Source organism: Schistocerca nitens, chromosome 5 (genome assembly GCF_023898315.1).
Source record: "Schistocerca nitens isolate TAMUIC-IGC-003100 chromosome 5, iqSchNite1.1, whole genome shotgun sequence".
NCBI classification, from domain to species: Eukaryota; Metazoa; Arthropoda; class Insecta; order Orthoptera; family Acrididae; genus Schistocerca; species Schistocerca nitens.
In genome coordinates this window covers 256,558,282-256,584,082 of record NC_064618.1, presented here as the reverse complement: position 1 = coordinate 256,584,082, position 25,801 = coordinate 256,558,282, and the positions used below count along the sequence as shown (strand labels likewise).

General features: G+C 44.0%; 1 protein-coding gene across 1 annotated transcript in view; it reads left to right on the top strand.

The window, feature by feature from the left end:
* Positions 1–25,801, top strand: part of LOC126260373 (lutropin-choriogonadotropic hormone receptor-like) — a 341,279-nt gene that overhangs the window by 299,014 nt on the left and 16,464 nt on the right. The window contains exons 11-12 of the mRNA XM_049957702.1: positions 2,584–2,920; positions 17,011–17,239. Coding sequence (XP_049813659.1) covers positions 2,584–2,920; positions 17,011–17,239 — 566 coding nt within the window. The remainder of the gene's footprint in view (positions 1–2,583; positions 2,921–17,010; positions 17,240–25,801) is intronic.

The following is a 25,801-nucleotide window of genomic DNA, read 5'->3' as shown; positions in this document are numbered from 1 at the left end:
CAATACTGACCCTACGACTTACCTTAGAAGAAAGATCAATGAAAGGCAAATCTACCATTCTAGCAATTGTAGACTTAGAGAAAGCTTTCGACAATGTTGACTGGAACACTCTCTTTCAAATTCTAAAGGTGGCAGGGGTAAAATACAGGGAGCGAAAGGCTATTTACAATTTGTACAAGAACCAGATGGCAGTTATAAGAGTCGAGGGGCACGAAAGGGAAGCAGTGGTTGGGAAGGGAGTGAGACAGGGTTGTAGCCTCTCCCCGATATTATTCAGCCTGTATAATGAGCAATCAGTAAAGGAAACAAAAGAAAAATTCGGAGTAGGTATTAAAATCCATGGAGAAGAAATAAAAACTATGAGGTTCGCCGATGACATTGTAATTCTATCAGACACAGCAAATGACTTGGAAGAGCAGTTGAACGGATTTGACAATGTCTTGAAAGGAGGATATAATGTGAACATCAACAAAAGCAAAACGAGGATAATGGAATCTAGTGATGCTGAGGGAGTTAGATTAGGAAATGAGACACTTAAAGTAGTAAAGGAGTTTTGCTATTTGGGGAGCAAAATAACTGATGATGGTAGAAGTAGAGAAGATATAAAATGTAGACTGGCAATGGCAAGGAAAGCGTTTCTGAAGAAGAGAAATTTGTTAACATCGAGTATAGATTTAAGTGTCAGGAAGTCGTTTCTGAAAGTATTTGTGTGGAGTTTAGTCATGTATGGAAGTGAAACATGGACGATAAATAGTTTGGACTAGAAGAGAATAGAAGCTTTCGAAATGTGGTGCTACAGAAGAATGCTGAAGATTAGATTGGTAGATTACATAACTAATGATGAATTATTGTATAAAATTGGGGAGAAGAGGAGTTTGTGGGTCAACTTGACAAAAAGAAGGGACCGGTTAGTAGGACATGTTCTGAGGCATCAAGGGATCACAAATTTAGCATTGGAGGGCAGCGTGGAGGGTAAAAATCGTAGAGGGAGACCAAGAGATGAATACACTAAGCAGATTCAGAAGGATGTAGGTTTCAGTAAGTACTGGGAGATGAAGAAGCTTGCACAGGATAGGGTAGCATGGAGAGCTGCATCAAACCAGTCTCACGACTGAAGACCGCAACAACAACAACAAGAATTTGGTTACACACTCAGTCCTCAATTATTGCTCAGTCTAGTATCACAGATGCCTAATTCTTTTGAGTAGTGTATTATTATTGGTCCTCTCTTCAACCCCAGTTCATTCTTGTTAAGACAAGTAGGCTACGTGTTACAAAGTACGAGCAAGGGAGGGGAACTTCATGGAGTTATCTCTGGCTAGATACAGGATATTGGTTCCCATGCAGTCTTGAAATGTGTGGTGTACGAAGCATCATGTGCTATGAAGAGGTTGAAAAGATCAGTCAACCAGTTGCAAAATAAACGTTTATTTTCCCTTGACCTCCGTTTCGATATTTATAAAAATAACTTCTTCAGAAGTAGTTGTTACATCACCACATATTGTAAAGTAATGTAGCAAGGCCCACTCCTGAAGAAGATATTTTTACAAATATGGAAACCTATGTCAAGGCCTACTAAAACATGGTTTTGCAACTAGCTATTTTGTCAACCTCTTCATATTTAGAAACAATTAAAAAGCCAAGATCGCTTGTATACTATGTGCTGGACCGAGACTCGAACGCGGGACCTTTGCCTTTCCTGGGCAAGTGCTCTACCAACTGAGCTACCCAAGCACGTCTCACACCCCATCCTCACAGCTTTACTTCCGCCAGTACATCGTCTCCTACCTTCCAAATTTCACAGAAACTTCCCATTGAACCTCGAAGAACTAGCACTTCTGGATGTTGCGGAGATATGGCTTAGCCACAGCCTGGGGGATGTTAGCAGAATGAGATTTTCGCCCTGCAGCGGAGTGTGCGCTGATATGAACCAGCGCACACTCAGCTGCAGAGTGAAAATCTCATCCGCTTATATGCTGTTTACTGGATAACTGGTTTCAATACACTAAAGGTGCCACCATCGGATCTGAATGTAGATTAACTTTTATAACCCATTTGGATATAGCGATACATGAGGCAGACCATCTGATATAAAATCATTGCCTGCCTCCTCTATCGTTATATCCAAATGCTTTATAAATGTTAAATCTACATTGAGATCCGATGATGGCACCTTTAGTGTGTTGAAACCGGTTATGCAGTAAAGAGCATTTAAGCGATCTTGACTTTGGAATTATTTCTATAACAGAGTGATCCCCCAATGTGTTCACTGCTCTTCACATTTATGCAGCTGATGATCCACAGCCATGTTTAAGATTTTGACCCTGAACTTTCCCAGATCTATCTGTTGAAGCGCGGTAGGCTCTGTGCCGGCAGGTCACGGCCGGCCGGATTGTCCGAGCGGTTCTATACGGTATAGTCTGGAACCGCGCTGCTACTATTGTCGCAAGTTCGAATCCTGCCTCGGGCATGTGTGTGTGATGTCCTTAGGTTGGTTAGGTTTAAGTAGTTCTAAGTTCTAGGGGACTGATGACCTCAGATGTTAAGTCCCATAGTGCTCAGAGTCATTTTTTGAACCGGCAGGTGACGGTGTCTCCGGTGCGCGCCGAGTGCGGCCGGTTGTCGCAGAACTACCGGCAGGTGGAGTGCCGGCCGCGGCCGGACGCGTTCAGCCCGTGCGAGGACCTGATGGGCGGCTGGGCGCTGCGCGGCGCCGTCTGGCTGGTGGCGCTGGCGGCGCTCGCCGGCAACCTGGCCGTGCTGCTGGTGCTGGGCTGCGCGCGCCGCTCCGTGCCCGGCTTCCTGATGGCGCAGCTGGCCGCCGCCGACCTCTGCATGGGCCTCTACCTGCTGCTGCTCGCCGCGCAGGACGCGCGCTCCGTCGGCCGCTACTTCACCACCGCCGTCGCCTGGCAGACAGGTGCGAACGTACACATAACGACGCTTAGTGCTGCTTACTACGCACCGTATATGGGGTGCGATCAGAAAGTAATGGGAACTTTTTAATTTCGGGGTTTATGCACCCGATTTTGAAAATACACTACTGGCCATTAAAATTGCTATACCAAGAAGAAATGCAGATGATAAACGGGTATTAATTGGACAAATATCTTATACTAGGACTGACATGTGATTACATTTGCACGCAGTTTGGGTGCATAGATCCTGAGAAATCAGTACCCAGAACAACGACCTCTGGCCTAATAACGGCCTTGATACGCCTGGGCATTGAATCAAACAGAGCTTGGATGGCGTGTACAGGTACAGCTGCCTGTGCAGCTTCGACACGATACCACAGTTCATCAAGACTAGTGACTGGCGTATTGGTACGAGCCAGTTGCTCGGCCACCATTGACCAGCCGTTTTCAATTGGTGAGAGATCTGGAGAATGTGCTGGCCAGGGCAGCAGTCGAACATTTTCTGTATCAAGAAATGCCCGTACAGGACCTGCAGCATGCGGTCGAGCATTTTCCTGCTGAAATGTAGGGTTTCGCAGGGATTGAATGAGGGGTAGAGCCATGGGTCTGAAATGTAACGTCCACTATACAAAGTGGCGTCAATGCGAACAAGAAGTGACCGAGACGTGTAACCACTGGCACCCCATACCATCACGCCGATTGATACGCTAGTATGGCGATGACGAATACACGCTTCCAATGTGCGTACACCGCGATATCGCCAAACACGGATGCGACCATCATGATGCTATAAACAGGACCTGGATTCATCCGAAAAAATGACGTTTTGCCATTCGTGCACCCAGGTTCGTCGTTGAGAACACCATCGCAGGTGCTCCTGTCTGTGATGCAGTGTGAAGGGTAACCGCAGCCATGGTCTCCGAGCTGATAGTCCATGCTGCTGTAAACGTCGTCGAACTGTTCGTGCGGATGGTTGCTGTCTTGCAAACGTCACCATGTACTGACTCAGGGCTCGAGACGAGGCTGCACGATCAGTTAGAGCCACGCGGATAAGATGCCTGTCATCTCGACTGCTAGTGATACGAGGCCGTTGGGATCCAGCACGGCGTTCCGTATTACTCTCCTGAACCCACCGATTCCATATTCTGCTAACAGTCATTGTATCTCGACCAACGCGAGCAGAAATCTCGCGATACGAAAAACCGCAATCGCGATAGGCTACAATCCGACCTTTCTCAAAGTCGGAAACTTGATGGTACGCATTTCTCCTCCTTACACGAGGCATCACAACAACGTTTCACTAGGCAACGCCGGTGAACTTCTGTTTGTGTATGAGAAATCGGTTGGAAACTTTCCTCATGTCAGCACGTTGTAGGTGTCGCCACCGGTGCCAACCTTGTGTGAATGCTCTGAAAAGCTAATTATTTGCATATCACACATCTTCCTGTCGGTTAAATTTCGCGCCTGTAGCACGTCATCTTCGTGGTGTAGCAAATTTAATGGCGAGTAGTGTATCTTGTTGGGATACATGTTCCTAACTACGAGGTCCACTCCAAAGGAAATGCACACTATTTTTTTTTTAAATACGGTTTTCATTCTGCATGTGTGAGAGTTTTACAGTGTGTAGATACATCTTTCCCGCTTGTTTTCAAACTTAGTTCAACCTGTTCCCGTGAGTGGCACCCTCACAGCATGTCTTCAAGGTGCCTGCTACACTTAACGTTCGTCAGAAGCAACGTGCTGTCATAGAATTCCTGTGCTGTGAAAACGAGACAGTGGGAAACACTCACAAGTGGTTGAAAAAGGCCTATGGAGATCTGCTGTCCATCGCGCTACAGTTAGTCGGTGGCCAAGCAGGTTACGTGATGAAAGCGGGCACGGCAGTATTGAGGACTGTCCTCTCAGCGGCAGGACCTACTCATAACAAACTGACGCGAACTTTTCGACTCTGCAAGCGCAGAACAGGTAATCAGTGATCCTAAGGCCGTTGCAGCATCCCTGAATATGCAAGTAAATAGAAATTTAAAAAAAGGGAGGAAGGTTCATCTGTTTAGAAAGAGTAATAGAAGGCAGATTTCAGACTACCTAACAGATCAAATCGAAAATTTCTTTTCCGACACTGACAATGCTGAGTGTTTATGTAAAAGTTCATGGCAATCGTAAAATGCGTTTTAGACAGGTACGTGCCGAGTAAAACTGTGAGGGACAAGGAAAACCCACCGTGATTCAACAACAAAGTTAGGAAACTACTGCGAAAGCAAATATAGCTTCACTGCAAATTTAAATGCAGCCAAAACCTCTCAGACAAACAGAAGCTGAACGATGTCAAAGTTAGCGTAACGAGGGCTATCCGTGAAGCGTTCAGCGAATTCGAAAGTAAAATTCTATGCACCGACTTGACAGAATATCCTAGGAAGTTCTGGTCTTACATTAAATCAGTAAGTGGATCGAAACAGCATATCCAGACACTCTGGGATGATAGTGGCATTGAAACAGAGGATGACACGCGCAAAGCTGAAATACTAAATACCTTTTTCCAAAGTTGTTACACAGAGGAAGGCCACACTGCAGTTCCTTCTCTAAATCCTCGCACGAACGAAAAAATTGCTGACATCGAAATAAGTGTGCAAGGAGTAGAAAAGCAACTGAAATCACTCAACAGAGGAAAGTCCACTGGCTCTGACGGGATACCAATTCGATTCTACACAGGGTACGCGAAAGAACTTGCCCCCTTATAACAGCCGTGTACAGCAAGACTCTAGAGGAACGGAAGGCTCCAAATGATTGGAAAAGAGCACAGGTAGTACCAATTTCCAAGAAGGGTCGTCGAGCAGATGCGCAAAATTGTAGGCCTATTTCTCTGACATCGATCTGTTGTAGAATTTTAGAACATGTTTTTTGCTAGCGTATCTTGTCATTTCTGGAAACCCAGAATCTGCTCTGAAGTAATTAACATGGATTCTGAAAACAGCGATCGTGTGAGAATCAACTCGCCTTATTTGTTCGTGAGACCCAGAAAATATTAGATACAGGCTCCCAGGTAGATGCCCTTTTCCTTCACTTCCGCCAACCGAAGTGGCCGTGCGGTTAAAGGCGCTGCAGTCTGGAACCGCAAGACCGCTACGGTCGCAGGTTCGAATCCTGCCTCGGGCATGGAAGTTTGTGATGTCCTTAGGTTAGTTAGGTTTAACTAGTTCTAAGTTCTAGGGGACTAATGACCTCAGCAGTTGAGTCCCATAGTGCTCAGAGCCATTTGAACCATTTGAACCTTCACTTCCGGAAGGCGTTCGATACAGTTCCGCACTGTCGCCTGATAAAGTAGGAGCCTACGGAATATCTGACCAGCTGTGTGACTGGATTGAAGAGTTTTTAGGAAACAGAACGCAGCATGTTGTTCTGAATGGAGAGACGTCTACAGACGTTAAAGTAACCTCTGGCATGCCACAGAGGAGTGTTATGGGACCATTGCTTTTCACAATATATGTAAATGACCTAATAGATAGAATCGGAAGTTCGATGCGGCTTTCCACGGATGATGCTGTAGTAATATCTGGGAGTATGCGTGCGGAACGATTTGAAGTGGAATGATCATATAAAATTAATTGTTGGTAAGGCGGGTACTAGGTTGAGATTCATTGGGAGAGTCCTTAGAAAATGTAGTGCATCAACAAAGGAGGTGGCTTACAAAACACTCGTTCGACCTATACTTGAGTATTGGTCATCAGTGTGGGATCCGTACCAGATCGGGTTGACGGAGGAGACACAGAAGATCCATAGAAGAGCGGCGCGTTTCGTCACAGGGTTATTTGGTAAGCGTGATAGCATTACGGAGTTGTTTAGCAAACTCAAGTGGCATACTCTGCAAGAGAGGCGCTCTGCATCGCGGTGTAGCTTGCTGTCCAGGTTTCGAGAGGGTGCGTTTCTGGATGAGGTATCGAATATATTGCTTCCCCCTACTTATACCTCCCGAGGCGATCACGAATGTAAAATTAGAGAGATTCGAGTGCGCACGGAGGCTTTCCGGCAGTCGTTCTTCCCACGAATCATACGCGACTGGAACAGGAAAGGGAGGTAATGACAGTGGCACGTAAAGTGCCTTCCGCCACACACTTTTGGGTGGCTTGCGGAGTACAAATGTAGGGAGACGCAGGCCTCGTACTGCACACACTCCACACAATGTGCAGAGAGTTAACGAATTGGTGACTGGTGACAGACGCATCACAGTGAACCAATTGTCACAATACGTTGGGATATGGGAAGGAGGTGTTTGCAGAATACTGAAAGTGTTGGCGTTAAAAAAGGTTTGTGGCAGGTGGGTTCCCAGGATGTTGACAGTGGCTCACAAAGAAACAAGAAAAACGGTATGCAGCGAACTTTTGGAACAGTACGAGAATGGTGGAGATAAATTTCTTGGAAGAATTGTGACAGGTGATGAAATATGGCTCCGTCATTTTTCACCAGAGACGAACAGGCAAAAAATGAAGTGGCATGATGCAAACTCACTCAAGAAAAAAAAAATTCAAAACTACACCTTCTACTGGAAAAGTTATGGCTACAGTGTTTTTCGATTCCGAAGGAGTCTTGCTTGTGGACATCATGCCAAGTGGAACCACCATAAATTCTGTTGCGTATGTGACGACACTGAAGAAACTTCAAGATCGACTGACTCGTGTTGGACCACATCGGCAAAAGTAGGATGTTTTGCTGCTGCACGACAATGCACGGCCACACGTCAGTCAAAAATCCATGGAAGCGATCATAAAACTCGGATGGAGAACACTGAAACACCCGCCTTACAGTCCCGACCTAGCTCCATGTGACTATAATCTCTTTGGGAAACTGAAGGTCTCTCTTTGTCGAACAAGGTTTGAAGATGATGACTCCCTTGTGCACGCTGCCAAACAGTGGCTCCAACAGGTTGGTCCAGAATTTTGCCATGCGGGTATACAGGCGCTGGTTCCAAAATGGCGTAAGGCAGTTGAGAGATATGGAAATTATGTGGAGAAATGAAAATATTGTTCCTAAGGAATGTATCTACAGACTATAAAACTTTCAAACATGTAGAATAAAAGATGGATTTAAAAAAAAAAGTTGTGTGGATTTCTTTTGGAGTGACCCTCGTATGTCTGCATTTTCAACTGTTTTGAATATTTAATTTATTGTTGGCAGTGAAGCGGCTTCACTGCGTAAGGCAGTTTTAGTGTGAATTTGCAGTGGTGGATAGCAGCCATACACGTAACTCAGGCTACATTGGCTTGGGTTGTTTGGCTTCAAATGGTTCATCTGGCTCTGAGCACTATGGGACTTAACATCTGAGGTCATCAGTCCCCTAGAACTTAAAACTACTTAAACCTAACTAACCTGAGGACATCATACACATCCATGCCCGAGGCAGGATTCGAACCTGCGAGAGTACCGGTCACGCGGTGCCAGACTGAAGCGCTTAGAACCGCTCGATCACACTGGCCGGCGGTTGTTTGGGGGAAGAGACCAAACTACGAGGTTATCGGTCTGATCGGATTAGGGAAGGACGGGGAACCATCCCGGCGTTTGCCTGAAGCGATTTAGGGAAATTACGGAAACCCAAATCAGGATGGCCGGACGCGGGATTGAACCGTCGTCCTCCTGAATGCGAGTCCGGTATGCTAACCACTGCGCCACCTCGCTCGGTCAGGCTACGTGAAGTTGCAAAGTATGCCAGACCAACGTGGGCGCAAGAGATACTGAAACGTGGTGCTCACTGGGACTGAGAGTAACTCTGGCCACAAGCTGACATCCAAACCAGCACACTAGCGCTAACCTAACGAGTGTCAGTACGTAACTAGAAGAGGCATATTCGTAAAAAATATGCGCACTGCCGAGTATAAATAGGGGGCACTCAAGTAATACTAGTGTCTTTAGTGTCACAGCTGTCTGAGGCGACGGTGCTGCGCTACACGGGCGTCCATATGAAGCTTCCGACGGAGGAGCACACGTCCAGTCTGAGGCGGGGCCAAGGTTCGAACCCTCTGACTTCAAAAGGGACTGGAGCCAGCCAGCAGTGGCCAACAGCAGCCCTCCTAACAGCACGGTCGGCAGAGGGTCGCATCCTGGCTGCTGCAGAGGACACCCGCCTGCCATCATTCGCTTTCTGCCCCCGTGGGGAGCCGGTCGGCATAGCGTGGGGCCGTCATCGAAGAATTCGCTGTTGGGGTAGCGTGCCTCGCCTTGGCTGTCACATCTGGGCCACGGGCAACGGGGCTGCATCCTCAGCAAAGCAGGGCGACCAAAACCGTCGAGTGAGCAGTATTCGAAGCGAGTGGGACCATGAACGCCTGTACTGTCTGAGGCAAAGAAAAATAAAATGTTTAGAGACTGCTGTAGCGCCTCTACCCCTCACCACAGCCTCGAACCCACCATTTCCCTACCTCTGACGACTTCAACTGTCAGGAAAGTTATTCATGTTTTGAATGCTCGACGAATTTTTAGTTTCGAAATAGATGGATAGAAAAATTTACATTCAATTTTTCTTGAAAAATGAAATAAGGTGCACCACCACTTTCAAAATGTTCACTGTGGCTTTTGGCGAATCCACTATGAGTACAACAAGAGTTTACGAGTGATATAAACGTTTGTGACCGTGAATTTACTTTTCAAAGAATTTTCTTAAGAATTTATTTTATTTACTAGCGATTCATCAAGAACATTAACATATTTAATCACACTATGTGAGCTTGGAAGTGGTTTCCAGGGAGTAATTGATGAAATCATAATCAAATTGCTTTTAACAAATGGGAATTTTATTCCTAAAAACGTTTTTTCTAAAGAAACAGATTTAAAATTATAAGCAGAAAGCACCCTCTAAATATCAAGTACAATTTATTCAGAGGCAGAAAGAAACAAATTTTTGAGTGTATGAGCTTTCGGGCTGAGAAGCTTGCCGCTCCCTTTTGATATGGCCGTAGCCACGACCGCTCACAACAACCTCTGAAAGACTACCCTGTTGCAAATCTGCAACACACCAGATTACTTTAAACTAAAAGTTTTAACACATCACACAAACACACAAACTATGCACCCCGTAGGAGGGATGGAAATGGTACAGAACACTAAAATTAAAAGATTAACTTGCCACCGAAGGTGCAACTTGATTTTAACTTCTAAGAAAAGTCTTACGGTGGAAGGGTGGCGACTTTACATACTAAAATGACCATTAAATGCAATCTTATATAAAATTATGCAAGGTTGGCCAAACCAGTTAACATGCTCTACAGTACACATACACCGCCTCTCAAGAAGATAGGCAAGGTAAAATCATATTTCAGGAATTAGTCCGTTACACTCCAAGCAATAAATTCGTTAACACACCGAATCCGACAAACATGGCAGAGGCAGCTACTAACGTACGGTAGATTCATAGGGAGATTACCGAACAACCCGAACCACAGGTTGCTCTAACCCGCCCCTACTCCACATGGGAAGAACGAACCACCCAATTTATAAATAACCACCTTCCCGCGGGTGGACAAACGGAGAAGAATGGTGGGACGACCCCAAAGCAAAACGGCTGGTTACCTCACCAAGAAAACAAGCAGAATTTAACAAGAGTAAATCAAACAACATATCACCAATCAGCTAACTTATTATAAACAGCGATATCTCGAGAAGACCTGGCGCAGCGCCCCAAATCGCTCCCCCGAACCGTCCGCTGCCAGCCGCTTCAACGTACGCAGGAAGGCGCGCCGATCTCCCGTCTTTCCTGGTCCGCACCAACCGACCGACTGCCTGCTGCTCTGTCCGTGACTGCTGCTCCGTCGCGACTGCACTGCTGGTGCGTCTCCCACTCACTTCCAGACACACGACGGCGGAAATACTGGCTCGGACCCAACCGTGCAGAGGAAACACGCCCACTGCCAAACGACATCCCTGCACCAGAAAAGGACCGAGCCAAGCTCCACAAGATGGTAACTGAAGGGACCCAGAAGCGTTCGGAGAACCAGTTACATCACGGCGTCGCAGCTCGCACCGGCCAGACTGATGTCGTGGGTTGACTCCTGTTGCTCTCGTGTCGACCGCGAAGCCACTACCCCTCGCTATACGGCGCGGCCCACTGGACTCACGTGGCGACCTCACATGCGCCGACCCTCAAGACGGACAAGTCATCTCGTGTCTCAGTGCGCGACCGACCAAGCGATAGATCCAACCGCCAATGACCATTGCCTGAGCGAACTCGAGCAGACTGGCGCAGACTCAGATGCGCAGACTCAGATGCAGAAACTAAGCCCCGACCGGGCGACCACTCGCTGAGTTCTCCTGAGTTCTCTTACTGGCGGAGTGGAAAGACTCTCATTTTGCCGGTTGTAAAGATTGATCCGAACTACCGACTTACTAGCACTCCGAACGACAGACAGACACTAACTGCCTCACAAATTCCGACGAGAGATAAACTAGCAAGCTGGGGACGAGAGACTGACCCTGACTGACCGACTCAGACCCTTGGCAAGCTCATAGCGTCCCTTAAATGCACGTGAACAGGCAACCTTTCCCCTTTTCCACCAGAGGGAGACACCAAAGCTGTGGTTGCCACAGCGGTGCCACCACCAGAAACGGAGGGCGACTGCTTCACACTACGCGCCGCTGCGCGCTCTTTAAAACAGCAATTTTTACCACGGCTCAGTTTGAAAGAGTTCCGAGAAGACGTTGAAGACGACAACTGCCCTGGGCGCCATAACACGTTAATTACTCACGACGAAGTGGAGGAAGTGAACAAAATGGTTATAGAAAATCGGTGAATCACCAACAGAGAAGTTGCTGATGATGTCGACATATCCTCTGGCTCATAGCAAGCGGTTTTTGCGGATGTTTTCGATGTGAAATGTGTAGCAGCGAAGTTTGTTCCGAAACTGTTGATTTTCGATCAAAAACGACGTCGCAGGACATCGCTCAGGAATTTCTGAATAAAGTCGACAGTGATCCAGTACTTTTAAAGAAGGTTATAACAGATGACGAAACATGGGTATATGCGTATGACGTCGAAACCAAGGTCCAACTGTTCCAGTGGAGTCCCACTGAAGAGAAAAGACCGAAAAAAGAAATTCTACAAGTTCTATGACATGTCAAGGTTCTTCTCACTATTTTATTCGATTACAGTGGGACAGTTCTTCATGAATTCTGGCTTATGGTCGAACGGTCAATAAGGGATACTACTTATATATTATTCCTCGTTTCTGTCAAGCAATCCGAAGAAAACGACCAGACTTACGGGAAACCACCCGTGGAAATTACATCACGATAATACTCCCGCTCACATCTCAATGCTCGTTCCTGATTTTTTTGCAAAAAACAAAACTGTTATGTTACCTCAGCCACCGTATCCGCCGGAGATGGTAACCTACGACTTCTTTTTATTCCCGAGGCTGAAGACATCCATCAAAAGACGTCGTTTTGCCGTCATTGAGGATATAAAAACAGAATCGCGCGAGGAGTTGAACACAATAACGAAAAGCGAGTTCCAACATTGGAGAAAGAGCTGTCATAAGCGTATTATGTATCAGAGGGACTGCTCTGAAAGGGAAAGAGTTGATGTTGATTAATAAATAACGATTATTTAAGAAAAACAAAAAAATCCGATCACTTTTTGGTTACAACTTGTACACATATGTATTTGAAATTTGAAGACCTAGTGCACCATTTTAGCAAGATACTAACTGCCCACAAGGGAACGTACGAACTTCTCTTCACCGATTTGATTCGTATTGACAGTGTCTCCAGGGCATCACCAGGACTGCAACATATGTAAACAGGGAGCCGTCACTTTCACCCTTTTCGAAAAAATCTAGCCTGAAATCTGTAGACGTCTCTGTATACCTTGTATGGTCGCTGCTGTGCAACGTGTCCACAGCCGAGAAGTAAGTGCGTAGTTTTATAGTTGCGAGGCCTCTGTATCGATTCCTCTTGCGGCCCTACTTCTTTTCGTGAGTTATCTACACCAATAATCGTCGCTATGCGTCGGTATCCGAGGTACGCATCGAAAAATGTGTGACGACCGAGAACCGTTTGAGAATGTAAACCAAGTTTGTTTTGCAGTAGATACAGTGAAAAAACCGTGGGCATGAAAAAGTTCATCTGCTGTATATCGCGATAATGGTTGTCTTCCATGTTTGTACCATCGGTATTATCCTCATTCAGGCAGTGCTGCATAGGTTATACATTAGAGTTTCACAAATATAGTTACAGTTAAATGACTACACTACTTTGATTCAAAGTTCTCGTGTTGCCTTCTTTCATTTGCAATCTTCTTAAGAACCTTTTTTTTTTTCTTTTTTCAAGGTTAAAATTACGAAAACAGCAAACGAATCATTAAATATTGATATTTTCCGCTATTATAATAAATCTCTTGTTAGAACTGCGTGGGAATGAAGAAAAAACCTAGCAGCAGCGAGATTAGATCTAGAGACATCGGCCTATGAAACTAATCCCTTACTCTGTTCGCTGCCCTCTCTTCGAACACTAGCGGCTCTGCAGAGCATTACAACACAAACATGCCTATAATTTTCAAACTCGATTTTCTCAAAAACGGTTGAGAGGGGCGCTTTCCTGTTCGGGATGACCTGTATCTCTGTAATTTTGAGGTACTTCTGTAGCCAGTAAAATCCCGAGACCTGTCGCTGACAGAACGTGTCTGACACCTGCTCTGGTATCAACTTCATCCCTGTGACAGGACCGCGGACATCGAGAACCAGTTACAACAGTTGTCAGTCAACTTGCCTTATGAGAGGATCCAATGGCTTTGTGACACACTTCCAAACCTAACCAGACGATGCATCAAGGCCAGAAGGGCTGCAACGTCATCTGATTAGTGGATTCATACAGCCAAAGTTGCTCAGTTTTTATGGTAACTAAAGTAAGATCACATCATCTCTCAACCCGTGAAATACAATTTCGTTTCCTCCTCCCTTTCTCGGCACTTCACTTGATTTGTCATGCAGTGGGTTTTCAGTAAACATGGATTAGCATAGAGGCCTAGTATCCTGGGTAGACTATTTGTTTACCCTCTGCCAGGCACTTAAATCTGATTTTTAAAGTATCCATGTAGATGTAGATGTACCCACAACTTGGGTTTCTTATTTTAATATCTCTGGTTTATATATGTATATAGTATTCAAACGTTATGTTAGCATTTGCATGCGTGATGGAAACTCTAAATACTGAATTCAGCGTCTCAGCTGTATTTAGTATTCAGATTCAACTGATATGATGAGAACACAAATCTGAATCTGTTAATTTCCTTAACATATGCACAAAAATTTCCTATCTTTTTCTAAAAATTTTTTTCCAGGAAATTGTTTTAGGATGGTGCAGCACTTGCGATGGATGCATGAATTGCTTTTATATTTCCGTATCAGTTTTCCGAAATTCTCTTTTCAGTGTGAGTGTAGTCTATGATTATTCACAAAATTTTTCGATTGTTTCTATCAAACCATGTTGGGATATCTTACTTTACTTACCTCGTATTTTTCCACAGCGAGGTTCAAAACATCTTTTAATTTGACCACAGCATTTTTAATTTTATCTAAGTGATCTCGGCTCTTTTAGCAGGTTGTTAGTAACAATCCACGGCTTCTAGTAAACATAAAACCACCCACAGTATATTAATTAAGTTATTTGATTGCTGTATATCGCTTCCGTAATATTATCTTAGTTACCTAACTCGTTTTTCTTTGACGACACTCTAGAAGAGTTGGATCTGTTTGTAGCCAGGAGATTAAAAGATATTGCTTTCAGGTATGAGCTGGCAGACCACATTTTGGAGGCAGTTATATGACAATGGATTTATTATTACTTCGCCTAACAACAAACAACATATTTCATTGTTTTTAATACACATCATATGCTTGAAATATGTTATTACACTATCCTTGTTGCTGTATATAGGTCACGTCATACGAATATATAGTTATTTAAAATATTCTTGCGTTATTTTTTCATTTTTTGTCCTTGTGTCTGTAGTGGGGAATGGGGGGGGGGGGGAGAGTAGTGTGGAAGGTCAGTCTATTCTTGGTGTTGTTATAATTATTACTCATAGAACAAATTGGTAAGCCATGCACGCATACAGTAACAGATATCCCATATAACGTGTAATATCTGTAGAGGCTGTTTCATTTGCATAGCAATGTGTGCCCAAAAATAAAGGAGAAAGAAGGAAGGTGAGATGTTTTATGACGGTCTATAGAAAACACGAGACTACCATGCACGGACAGGGAGGGGATGGCTAATACACAAGTAGAAATATTGCGAGAAATGCATGCTTGAACATTAATGCAGGCGCTATATAATCATGCCGGATGTTGTATTTGACGATGAATGACACCCTCGATACGTTGCAAGAATCAGTCGTGGTCAGAATAGTGTTCTGTGTAGTTCTGAGAGCATTATCCCGGAGCTAAGTGCACTCGAGCGTGGGAAAATTGTTGGTGCTCGTATGGGGTGCTTCAGTAACCAAGGTCAAAGTCTTTGCTGTTTCAAGAGGCACAGTATCGAAGATTTGTACCGCATACTGGGAAAGAGGAAAAACGTCCCAGAATGAAATTTTCACTCTGTAGCGGAGTGTGCACTGATATGAAACTTTCCTGGCAGATTAAAACTGTGTGCCGGACCGAGACTCGAACTCGGGACCTTTGCCTTTCAGCAGTATCCTTTCTTCCAGGAGTGCTAGTTTTGCAAGGTATGCAGGACAGCTTCTGCGAAGTTTGGAAGGTAGAAGACGAGGTACTGGTGGAATTAAAGCTGTGAGGACGGGTCGGAGTCGTGCTTGGGTACCTCAGTTGGCCGCGAAAGGCAAAGGTCCAGAGTTCGAGTCTTGGTCCAGCACACAGGAAAGTTTCAGGAAAAACGTTCCGCTGATTCACAACGCGGACGACAGTGTGTGCCGAGTGATCGTGAGAGCTGATCATTGGAAAGAACAACTGTTACGAAGGTCACTGCAGAAGTAATTTTCATAGTCGTGAAATCGGTCTCCATCAGAACAACACGAAGGGAGAGTTATAAGGAGGGAATTGCACAGCGTGCTGAAATTTGTAACCCACTCATCAGTGACGTAAATGCCCTTAAAAAGACCTTGAATCCAAGCCACAAAATCTGCACGATGGATGCAAGTCATTTGGTCGGATAAATTTCGTTTCACACTGACGCCACTTTCTGGCCCAAGTTACTTCCCATCAGTGAAATACGGCGGAGCTCTATGGTAATTTGAGCAGCCATATCACGATATATTATGGGCCCCATAGGTACCCTGAAAGGTCGCATTACTCCAAAAGATAATGTGGTTGTTTTTGGTGGTCACTTCCAGCTATAAAGATTGTTGCCCAATGGTGATTCTGTGTTCCAGAACGATAGGGCCCATGTTCCCAAAGCTCGTATCGTCCAGAACTGATTTCGAGAGCAAGAGGATGAACTGCCGCATCTCCTCAGACCACCACAGTCACCAGTCTCAATATTATTGAACCTCTGAATTCTAATTTGGAGAAAATAGTGCGTGATTCACCTCCACCAATATTAACTCAACTTTTTTTGGAAGAATATTGGTATACGATTGCCTTGAAACCAACAGGGCCTGTATTTGTCCATTCCGAGACGACATGAAACTGTTTCGAGTGGTAACGGTTTTCCTAAATCGTATTAGGCGTCGTGTTGTGTTGTGTTTGCGAAGTTTCCGTGCTTTTGTCCACCCCATGTACACAAGTATATTCTTGGATCGCTTGAAAATATTGCTGTAACTATTGTCACAGCTCGATTCCTTCCTTCATCCGTCTTTAGTCCCCGACACGTTTAACATTCGCGAAATGCTTCCGTGGTCGCTTGTTTTCTGTGTGCGTACGCGGGGCGGTTCGACCGCCGCTCCACAAGTTCTTTAACGCCACTACGGCGACTTGCGAGTGAATGAGGATGAAATGATGATGAAAGACACACAACACGCAGTCATCTCGAGGCAGAGAAAATCCCTGACCACGCCGGGACCCGAACCCCGGACCCCGTGCGCGGGAATCGAGAACGCTACCGCAAGACCACGAGCCGCGGACTACCAAAGATCTTTTGGTGTGTTGTGTGTCGCCAGGAGCGGGCTGCCAGGCGGCTGGGGTGCTGACGGTGTTTGCGTCGGAGCTGTCCGTGTTCACGCTGACGGTGATCACGTGCGAGCGCTGGTACACCATCACGTACGCCATCCACCTGAACCGCCGGCTCAAGCTGCGGACCGCCGCCAAGATCATGGCCGCCGGCTGGTGCTACGCCGTCTGCATGGCCGTGCTGCCACTGCTCGGCGTCAGCAGCTACTCCAAGACCAGGTCTGCAGCCGCTCATTTCCTTCGCCGTTCACTGTGCTGCAGTTTGTATAGCAATAGAGGTGGTATTACGAAATAATTTGTTTATTTATTATCCTGACGAGCAATACATACATTAAATGCTCCATGAGCAATACATACCTTAAATTTTTAATCGTACTTCTGTTTGAGTTACATACGAGAAATTATTACAAAAAAACAATTACCAACACAATAATAACAGTGAATAAAGTAATAATAATAATAGGTATTGGTGTAATAGTAATACTAAAGGACATTAAGAATAAGTATAGTATTGATTAGATTGCACTGTTTGAGCCGTGCTTAGTATCACCAGAAGCGGACGGCATAAGATTGAAACGACAGTGACAATAACAGTAAACTTTCATAACAGCGCTTGAAACGTCTCCTTAGAAAAATTAATGAATTACTGTGCTGGTAAACCCCATACGTTATTTGATTTTCAAACAGCTGAGCAAAACTGAACGTACTCAGACATTTCTCTCTTTACTTATTCTGATCATCACTAAAGGACGCACAATATTTTTAGCGCAACGCAATCTGACTTTCAATAATCGCTACAAAAGAATGGCCCTGACTAACAATAACCTATACCTTTCATGAATCACTTACCTCACAAAAATCTTCGTTACTCGAACTACTGCAATACAGCGAGCACCAATACTGCCAGCTCAATAAAAGATTCTAACTACTGATACGCAAAGTTACCAAATGAAAGATTTTGATAGAGAACAATGTATTTCCCTTCTCTATCAAAATCTTTCATTTGGTAACTTTGCGTATCAGTAGTTAGAATCTTTTATTGAGCTGGCAGTATTGGTGCTCGCTGTATTGCAGTAGTTCGAGTAACGAAGATTTTTGTGAGGTAAGTGATTCATGAAAGGTATATATATATATATATATATATATATATATATATATATATATATCAGTTCATGACATCCAGTCTTACAAATTTACTGTCTGTGATGCACACACGTCCAGATCATCCGCTCTCAAAACTCCGACATCTCTCTCTCCCCACATCCACCACTGCTGACGGCTCACCTCCAACTGCGCAACGCTACGCGCTGTTCACATCCAACTACCCAACACTACAATAGCGAATATTCCAACAATGCCAACCAGCCACAGACTGCACACAGCACAGCCAGTAATTTTCATACAGAACGCTACGTGGCGTTACCAATATAAAAACCTAAACAGCCTACTTACACGCTGTGTAGACAAACGGCAATGAAAAGTCATAGATGAAATGCAGGTGATATGGGGCGGGGGGTTGACGAGTGTGAGTTGCAGACAAGTAAACAGAAGAGGTAGGTATTATGACAGAAGGTGGGCCATTATCTTTCTCATGAGATTAGAAAGAAATTCAGTTTCTCTCGTATTTTGAGGAAGTTCGTTCCAAAATATGGTTACCGATACAGTTCATGTTTTTGAAATGATATGTTGTGTTATAGAGAGGATTTTATTTAGTTGAAATGGTATATTTAGTTGAGGTGGTAGTGTTAGTGTTGAAGATAACTAGCAGCACTGCAATCATTCAGAAACCGATATGGCAAACATTGTGTATGATAATCCCTACGCCCATCGGGTCGAGCCATTATAATTATTCGTGTCCAGGAGTGACATGATCGAAGCAGCGAATGTCTTGCGGACTTCAATGCGAGATGCCTATAACAGTTTCCACAACGAAACTTTGTCTCGAAACCTGGCAGAAAATCCAAAGAGATTCTGGTCGTATGTGAAGCATGTTAGCGGCAAGAAACAATCAATGCCTTCTCTGCGCGATAGCAATGGAGATACTATCGAAGACAGTGCTGCCAAAGCAGAGTTACTAAACACAGCCTTCCGAAATGCCTTCCCAAAAGAAGACGAAGTAAATATTCCAGAATTCGAATCGAGAACGGCTGCCAACAGGAGTAACGTAGAAGTTAATATCCTCGGAGTAGTGAAGCAATTTAAATCACTTAATAAAAGCAAATGCAGACTGTATACCAATTAGGTTCCTTTCGGAGTATGCCGATGCATTAGGTCCATACTTAGCAATCACATACAACCGTTCGCTCGACGAAAGATTCGTACCCAAGGACTAGAATGTTGCACAGGTCAGACCAATATTCAAGAAAGGTAGTAGGAGTAATCCACTAAATTACAGGCCCATATCTTTAACGTAGATATGCAGCAGGATTTTAGAACATATATTGTATTCGAACATTATGAATTACCTCGTGAAAACGGTCTATTGACACAAAGTCAACATGGGTTTAGAAAACATCGTTCCTGTGAAACACAACTAGCTCTTTATTCACATGAAGTGCTGAGTGCTATTGATAAGGGATTTCAGATCGATTCTGTGTTCTTGGATTTCCGGACGGCTTTTGAAACTGTACCACACAAGCGGCTCATAGTGAAATTGCGTGCTTATGGAATATCGTCTCAGTTATGTGACTGGATTAGTGATTTCCTGTCAGAGAGGTCACAGTGCGTAGTAATTGACGAAAAGTCATCGTTAAACAGAAGTGATTTCTGGCATTCCCCAAGTTAGTGTTATAGGCCCTTTGCTGTTCCTTATCTATATAAACGATTTGGGAGACAATCTGAGCAGCCGTCTTCGGTTGTTTGCAGATGACGCTGTCGTTTATCGACTAATAACGTCATCAGAAGATCAAAACAAACTGAAAAGCGATTTAGAAAAGATATCTGAATGGTGTGAAGAGTGGCAGTTGACCCTAAATAACGAAAAGTGTGACGTCATCCACATGAGTGCTAAAAGGAACTCGTCAAACTTCGGTTACACGATGAATCAGTCTAATCTAAAGGCAGTAAATTCAACTAAATACCTAGGTATTACACTTACGAACAATTTAAATTGGAAGGAACAGATACAAATGTTGTGGGGAAGGCTAACCAAAGACTGTGTTTTATTGGCAGGACACTTAGAAAATGTAGCAGACCTACCAAGGAGACTGCCTACACTATGCTTGTCCGTCCTCTTTTAGAATACTGCTGCGTGGTGTTGGCTCCTCACTAGATAGGACTGAAAAAAATTCAAAGAAAGGCAGCTCGTTTTGTATTATCGCGAAATATTGGACAAAGTGTCACAGAAATGGTACAGGTTTTCGGCTGGAAATCATGAAAAGAAAGGCGTTTTTCGTTGTGACGGAATCTTCTGACGAAATTCCAGTCACCAACTTTCTCCTCCGAATGTGAAAATGTTTTGTTGACACCGACCTACATAGGTAGGAACGATCACCACGATCAAATAAGGGAAATCAGAGCTCGTACGGTAAGATATAGGTGTTCATTCTTTCCGCGCGCTATACAAGACTGGAATAATAGAGAATTGTGAAGGAGGTTTCATGAAACCTTTGCTAAGCACTTGAATGTGATTTGCAGAGTATCCATGTAGATGTCCCAATGTATCCAGGCGTTTATAACTTCGCTGCTTAGTTCTTTAAGCAACCAACAATTCTATTATACTGTGCGGCTGGTCCCAGCGGAGGTTCGAGTCCTCCCTCGGGCATGGGTGTGGGTGTTTGTCCTTAGGGTAATTTAGGTTAAGTAGTGTGTAAGCTTAGGGACTGATGACCTTAGCAGTTAAGTCCCATAAGATTTCACACACACACTAAAGAAAAATTCTATTATACGCAAGTAATAATCGCCAGTTCTAGCCAGCATGAATTCTCATACGAAGGCGCCATAATCCAGTAGGGCGGAAATTGTGACGTAAGCTTCAGAGGAAAAACAACTTTTATATTTCCGTAGTAAAGTAAGTGAATTTACGTACGAGGGCGTGCTGAAAAGTAATGCGACAGAATTTTTGGTGTGAAAACTCTTAAAGCTTTTTAAATAAGTCAAACATTATTAATATCTTACGTCCTTAATATTGATATATGCCTATTTGTTTCTCAACTTAGTCACTCTGGTTATGAGCACATTTCCGCCAACGAGAGACTAGTTTCTTGATGCTGTCACTGTAGAATGTCTGACTCTGTTGACGGAGCCACAACCTCGCCTCTGCTTGCACCACAAAGTGAAGACCTCGGAGTTGTTCTTTTAAGTTTTGAAAACATATGAAAATCGGATGGTACCAAGTCAAGACTGTATGGGGGTTGATTGAACCGTAGGCGTCGGATTGTGGCAGATGTCGCAGAGTTCGAGCGTGGTCTGCCATTGTCATCCTGAGGGAGAGTGTGCTCCATATGTGGGAGTAACTCTTCGAATTCGGAACTCGATTAAAGCATACCGAATCTCACACACCGACGTACGCTGACAGAGTAAAAAAATTCATAGTACCATGAAATAATTAACGCAGAGTAAATAAATTCCGGGAATACATTTCTCAAGGTAACATGTTTAAGTGATTAATATTTCAAGACCACAGGCTAATGTAAGCGCAAGAATAAAAATGGGTTTAAAATGGCTGGTTGGTCGCTAAGAAATACTCACACGGCCTTTCTGGACCCTTTTTTTTTTATTCATTACGCGTTTCGGGCTCTTCAAATCTTCAGATGACCTGATATCAAATATACACTACTGGCCATTAAAATTGCTACACCACGAAGATGACGTGTTACAGACGCGAAATCTAACCGACAGGAAGAAGATGCTGTGATATGCAAATGATTAGCTTTTCAGAGCATTCACACAAGGTTGGCACCGGTGGCGACAAACGTGCTGACATGAGGAAAGCTTTCAACCGATTTCTCATACACAAACAGCAGTTGACCGGGGTTGCCTGGTGAAACGTTGTTGTGATGCCTCTCGTAAGGTGGAGAAATGCGTACCATCACGTTTCCGACTTTCATAAAGGTCGGATTGTAGCCTATCGCGATTGCGGTTTGTCGTATCGTGACATTGCTGATCGCGTTGGTCGAGATACAATGACTGTTACCAGAATATGGAATCGGTGGCTTCAGGAGGGTAATACGGAACGCCGTGCTGGATCCCAACGGCCTTGTAGCACTAGCAGTCGAGATGACAGGCATCCTATCCGCATGGCTGTAACGGATCGTGCAGCCACATCTCGATATCTGAGTCAACAGATGGGGACGTTTGCAAGCCTAAAGGATTTATTGGTGGCCAACTCCTTCTACTCCATTGATGAATTTCTTAGTAAAACCAACTGATTTGTATATAAGTACAACATAACTTCTGCGCACTTTCAGTGCAGTAATGTGTTCATTGAAAATTTGTGTGTGTGCGTGTGTGTGTGTGTGTTAGTATAATCTAACTTCTGCACCATTTCAGTGCAGTAATGTGTTCATTGTAAATAAGTGTTACAGTAGTTGTATTACCGTATAAGTAAATAAAAAACTTTTTTATTTTAAATTCAGTGCATTAGTATTTGTAAAATACTTTTAGTGTTCATTAAAAAATGACGATCATTCCACTTGGGACCTGTGGAATGATACGTTAGCTTATTTGTTTTAGTTGTAAATATTTGTCATGTATTGTTGTTTTTCTGACATATTCCACATCCTGGAGGACCTCCTCACTACGGATCAATTGGAATGAAAGTAAATCTAATCTAATCTAACAACATCTGTACGAACAGTTGGACGACGTTTGCAGCAGCATGGTCTATCAGCTCGGAGACCATGGCTGCAGTTACCCTCGACGCTGCATCACAGACAGGAGCGCCTGCGGTGGTGTACTAAACGACGAACCTAGGTGCACGAATGGACCAAACGTCATTTTTTCGGATGAATCCAGGTTCAGTTTACAGCATCATGATGGTCGCATCCATGTTTAGCGATATCGCGATGAACGCACATTGGAAGCGTGTATTCGTCATCGACATACTGGCGTATCACCCGGCGTGATGGTATGGGGTGCCATTGGTTACGCGTCTCGGTTACCACTTGTTCGCATTGACGGCACTTTGAACAGTGGATGTTACATTTAAGATGTGTTACGGCCCGTGGCTCTACCCTTCATTCGATTCCTGCGAAACCCTACATTTCAGCAGGATAATGCACGACCGCATGTTGCAGGTCCTGTACGGGCCTTTCTCGATACAGAAAATGTTCGCCTGATGCCCTGGCCAGCACATTCTCCAGATCTCTCACCAATTGAAAACGTCTGGTCAATGGTGGCCGAGCAACTGGCTCGTCACAATATGCCACTGCCTACTCTTGATAAACTGTGGTATCATGTTGAAACTGCATGGGCAGCTGTTTGACTCAATGCCCAGGCGTATCAAGGCCGTTATTATGACCGGAAGTGGTTGTTCTGGGTACTGATTTCTCACGATCTGTGCACCAAATTGCGTGAAAATGTGATCACATGTCAGTTCTAGTATAATATATTTAACCAATGAACATCCGTTTATCATCTGCATTTCTTGTTAGTGTAGCAATTTTAATGGCCAGTAGTGTACTTTTTTATAGTCTTGCAAAATTACACATGTGTACAAATGGAGCTCCTATACTAACAATGAAACCTTTTATATGTAATGCATACCCTTTGATACAAAGCGAACATACAGTTTTGATAAGGATGTTAAGTAACATCAAAAGCTTCATAGGTTTTACAACTCTACACAGCACAATAAGAGTTCATCTAAACATGTGCGCTACTAACAGCTGAGTGAAGTGGCTGGTGGCCGTTCTCGCTTGGAGAACCAGTTACAGTATATATGTTTTTTTTTCTTTTTTGAAGACTCAAAGCCAACTTGAATAAAACGCACCATGAGAACAGAGGCAACTTTGAAGTGACATGCTTTTTCATTAGGCATATTTACGTAAAACTTCAGACTAAAACCTGTCACATGAGGAAAAGACGCAGAATGAACCATAAAACGTATAGATGTGGCTCTGGCGTCATGGCTGACGCGTCATTACAAATAGCAGTAATACTATCAATTACAAAATTTATACAATTCTTTTGTGAACAGTAATTTTTTTATTTTTTTTTAATAAGAGGTAAAGCCAACGTGAATTAATTTCAGCGTGACAACATAGACAACTTTAACGTGACTCGCTTTTTCACTAAGCACATTAACGAAGCATCAGATTAAAACCTGTGTCATATTGTAAAAAAATTCAGAATGGGCCATAAAGTGTAGAGATGTGGCTCTGCTGTCATGGCTGATACGTCATTACAAATAGCAATAATATTATCTATCAATTACAAAGCACTCTCTCTCCGTCCTCAGTCCACGAGTGGCCTACCGGGACCATCCGACCGCCGTGTCATCCTCAGAGGAGGATGGTGATAGGAGGGGCGTGGGGTCAGCACACCGCTCTCCCGGCCGTTATGATGGCGTTCTTGACCGAAGCCGCTACTATTCGGTCGAGCAGCTCCTCAATTTTCATCACGAGGCTCAGTGCACCCCGAAAAATAGCAACAGCGCATGGCGGCGGCCTGGATGGTCACCCATGCAAATGCCGACCACGCCCGACAGCGCTTAACTTCGGTGATCTCACGGGAACCGGTGTATCCACTGTGGCAAGGCCCTTGCCCCATCTATCAATTACAAATTTTGTAAAATTTTTCATTAGCAGTAAATAATTTTTTTTGGCAAGAGTTAAGGCCTGCTAGGATTAATGGCACCATGAGAGCAGAGACAACTTTGAAGTGACATGCTTTTTCATTAAGCAAATTTATGCAGAATATCAAACTAAAACCTGTGTTATGAGGTAAAAAGCAAAAAAGCAAAATGAACCATAGAACGTACAGATGAACACAAATTCACCGAAAGATAAATGAAAATGCCATGTTTTTGTACGTAGTTTTAACCTGCATTTGTTCACCAGCAACTCGTCCAAACTGCTTAAGAACCACTGTATATTGCTGGTAACCTGTGCATTATTTATTAAATCTCGGTTTAGACGGCGGTTAGTGTACATTTCAATCTATTCAAGAATATCCAGTGTTCTAACTTTTTGTTCCGAATGCTAAATGCCTAGGCTATTGACTGCAAACAGTGATTTTGTTCTCTAAGGTGATAAACAATGGCACTGTTGTTGCTGCTATATGTGTGCTCCCTAAATCTTGTCTCAAACTCTGTACCCGTTTGGCCGAAATAAAAGATATTAGACTTTAAATATTTTTATACCTAATTTCTGGATTTCTTTTACGGTAAAACCATTTCCTACCCCACTTGAACTATTGCGTCAATTTTCCTATCACTTGTATCACTATCTATACCAAGTTTTACAGTTCGATAAAACATTGAGGTATGCTCGTTTACATTCTCTCGTGCCAATAATGCTCCCTCTTTCATACTGACTGATTTGACGGTCCGGTTAGCGCATGCGTCTACGAGGCACCCCGCACGTCTGCTCAAATCACACTGATCCATTACTTTCGGTTTATAGCGACAACGAGAGCCGAAGGCACATTATATTGGTAGGCGGTGTTGCGCCGCCATATCGATGTTGTCCTTGAATGTCTCGAATGCTTATCGTTTCTGCAGCACATACTAATGTACATGTCCTATGAGTATGAACGTCCTTTCTCTAGTCGTTCAAATTGTTCTGTTTTCCTTGCCAATGACCATCGAAGGACTGAGCTGTCCTGACCGATCCACTCAGC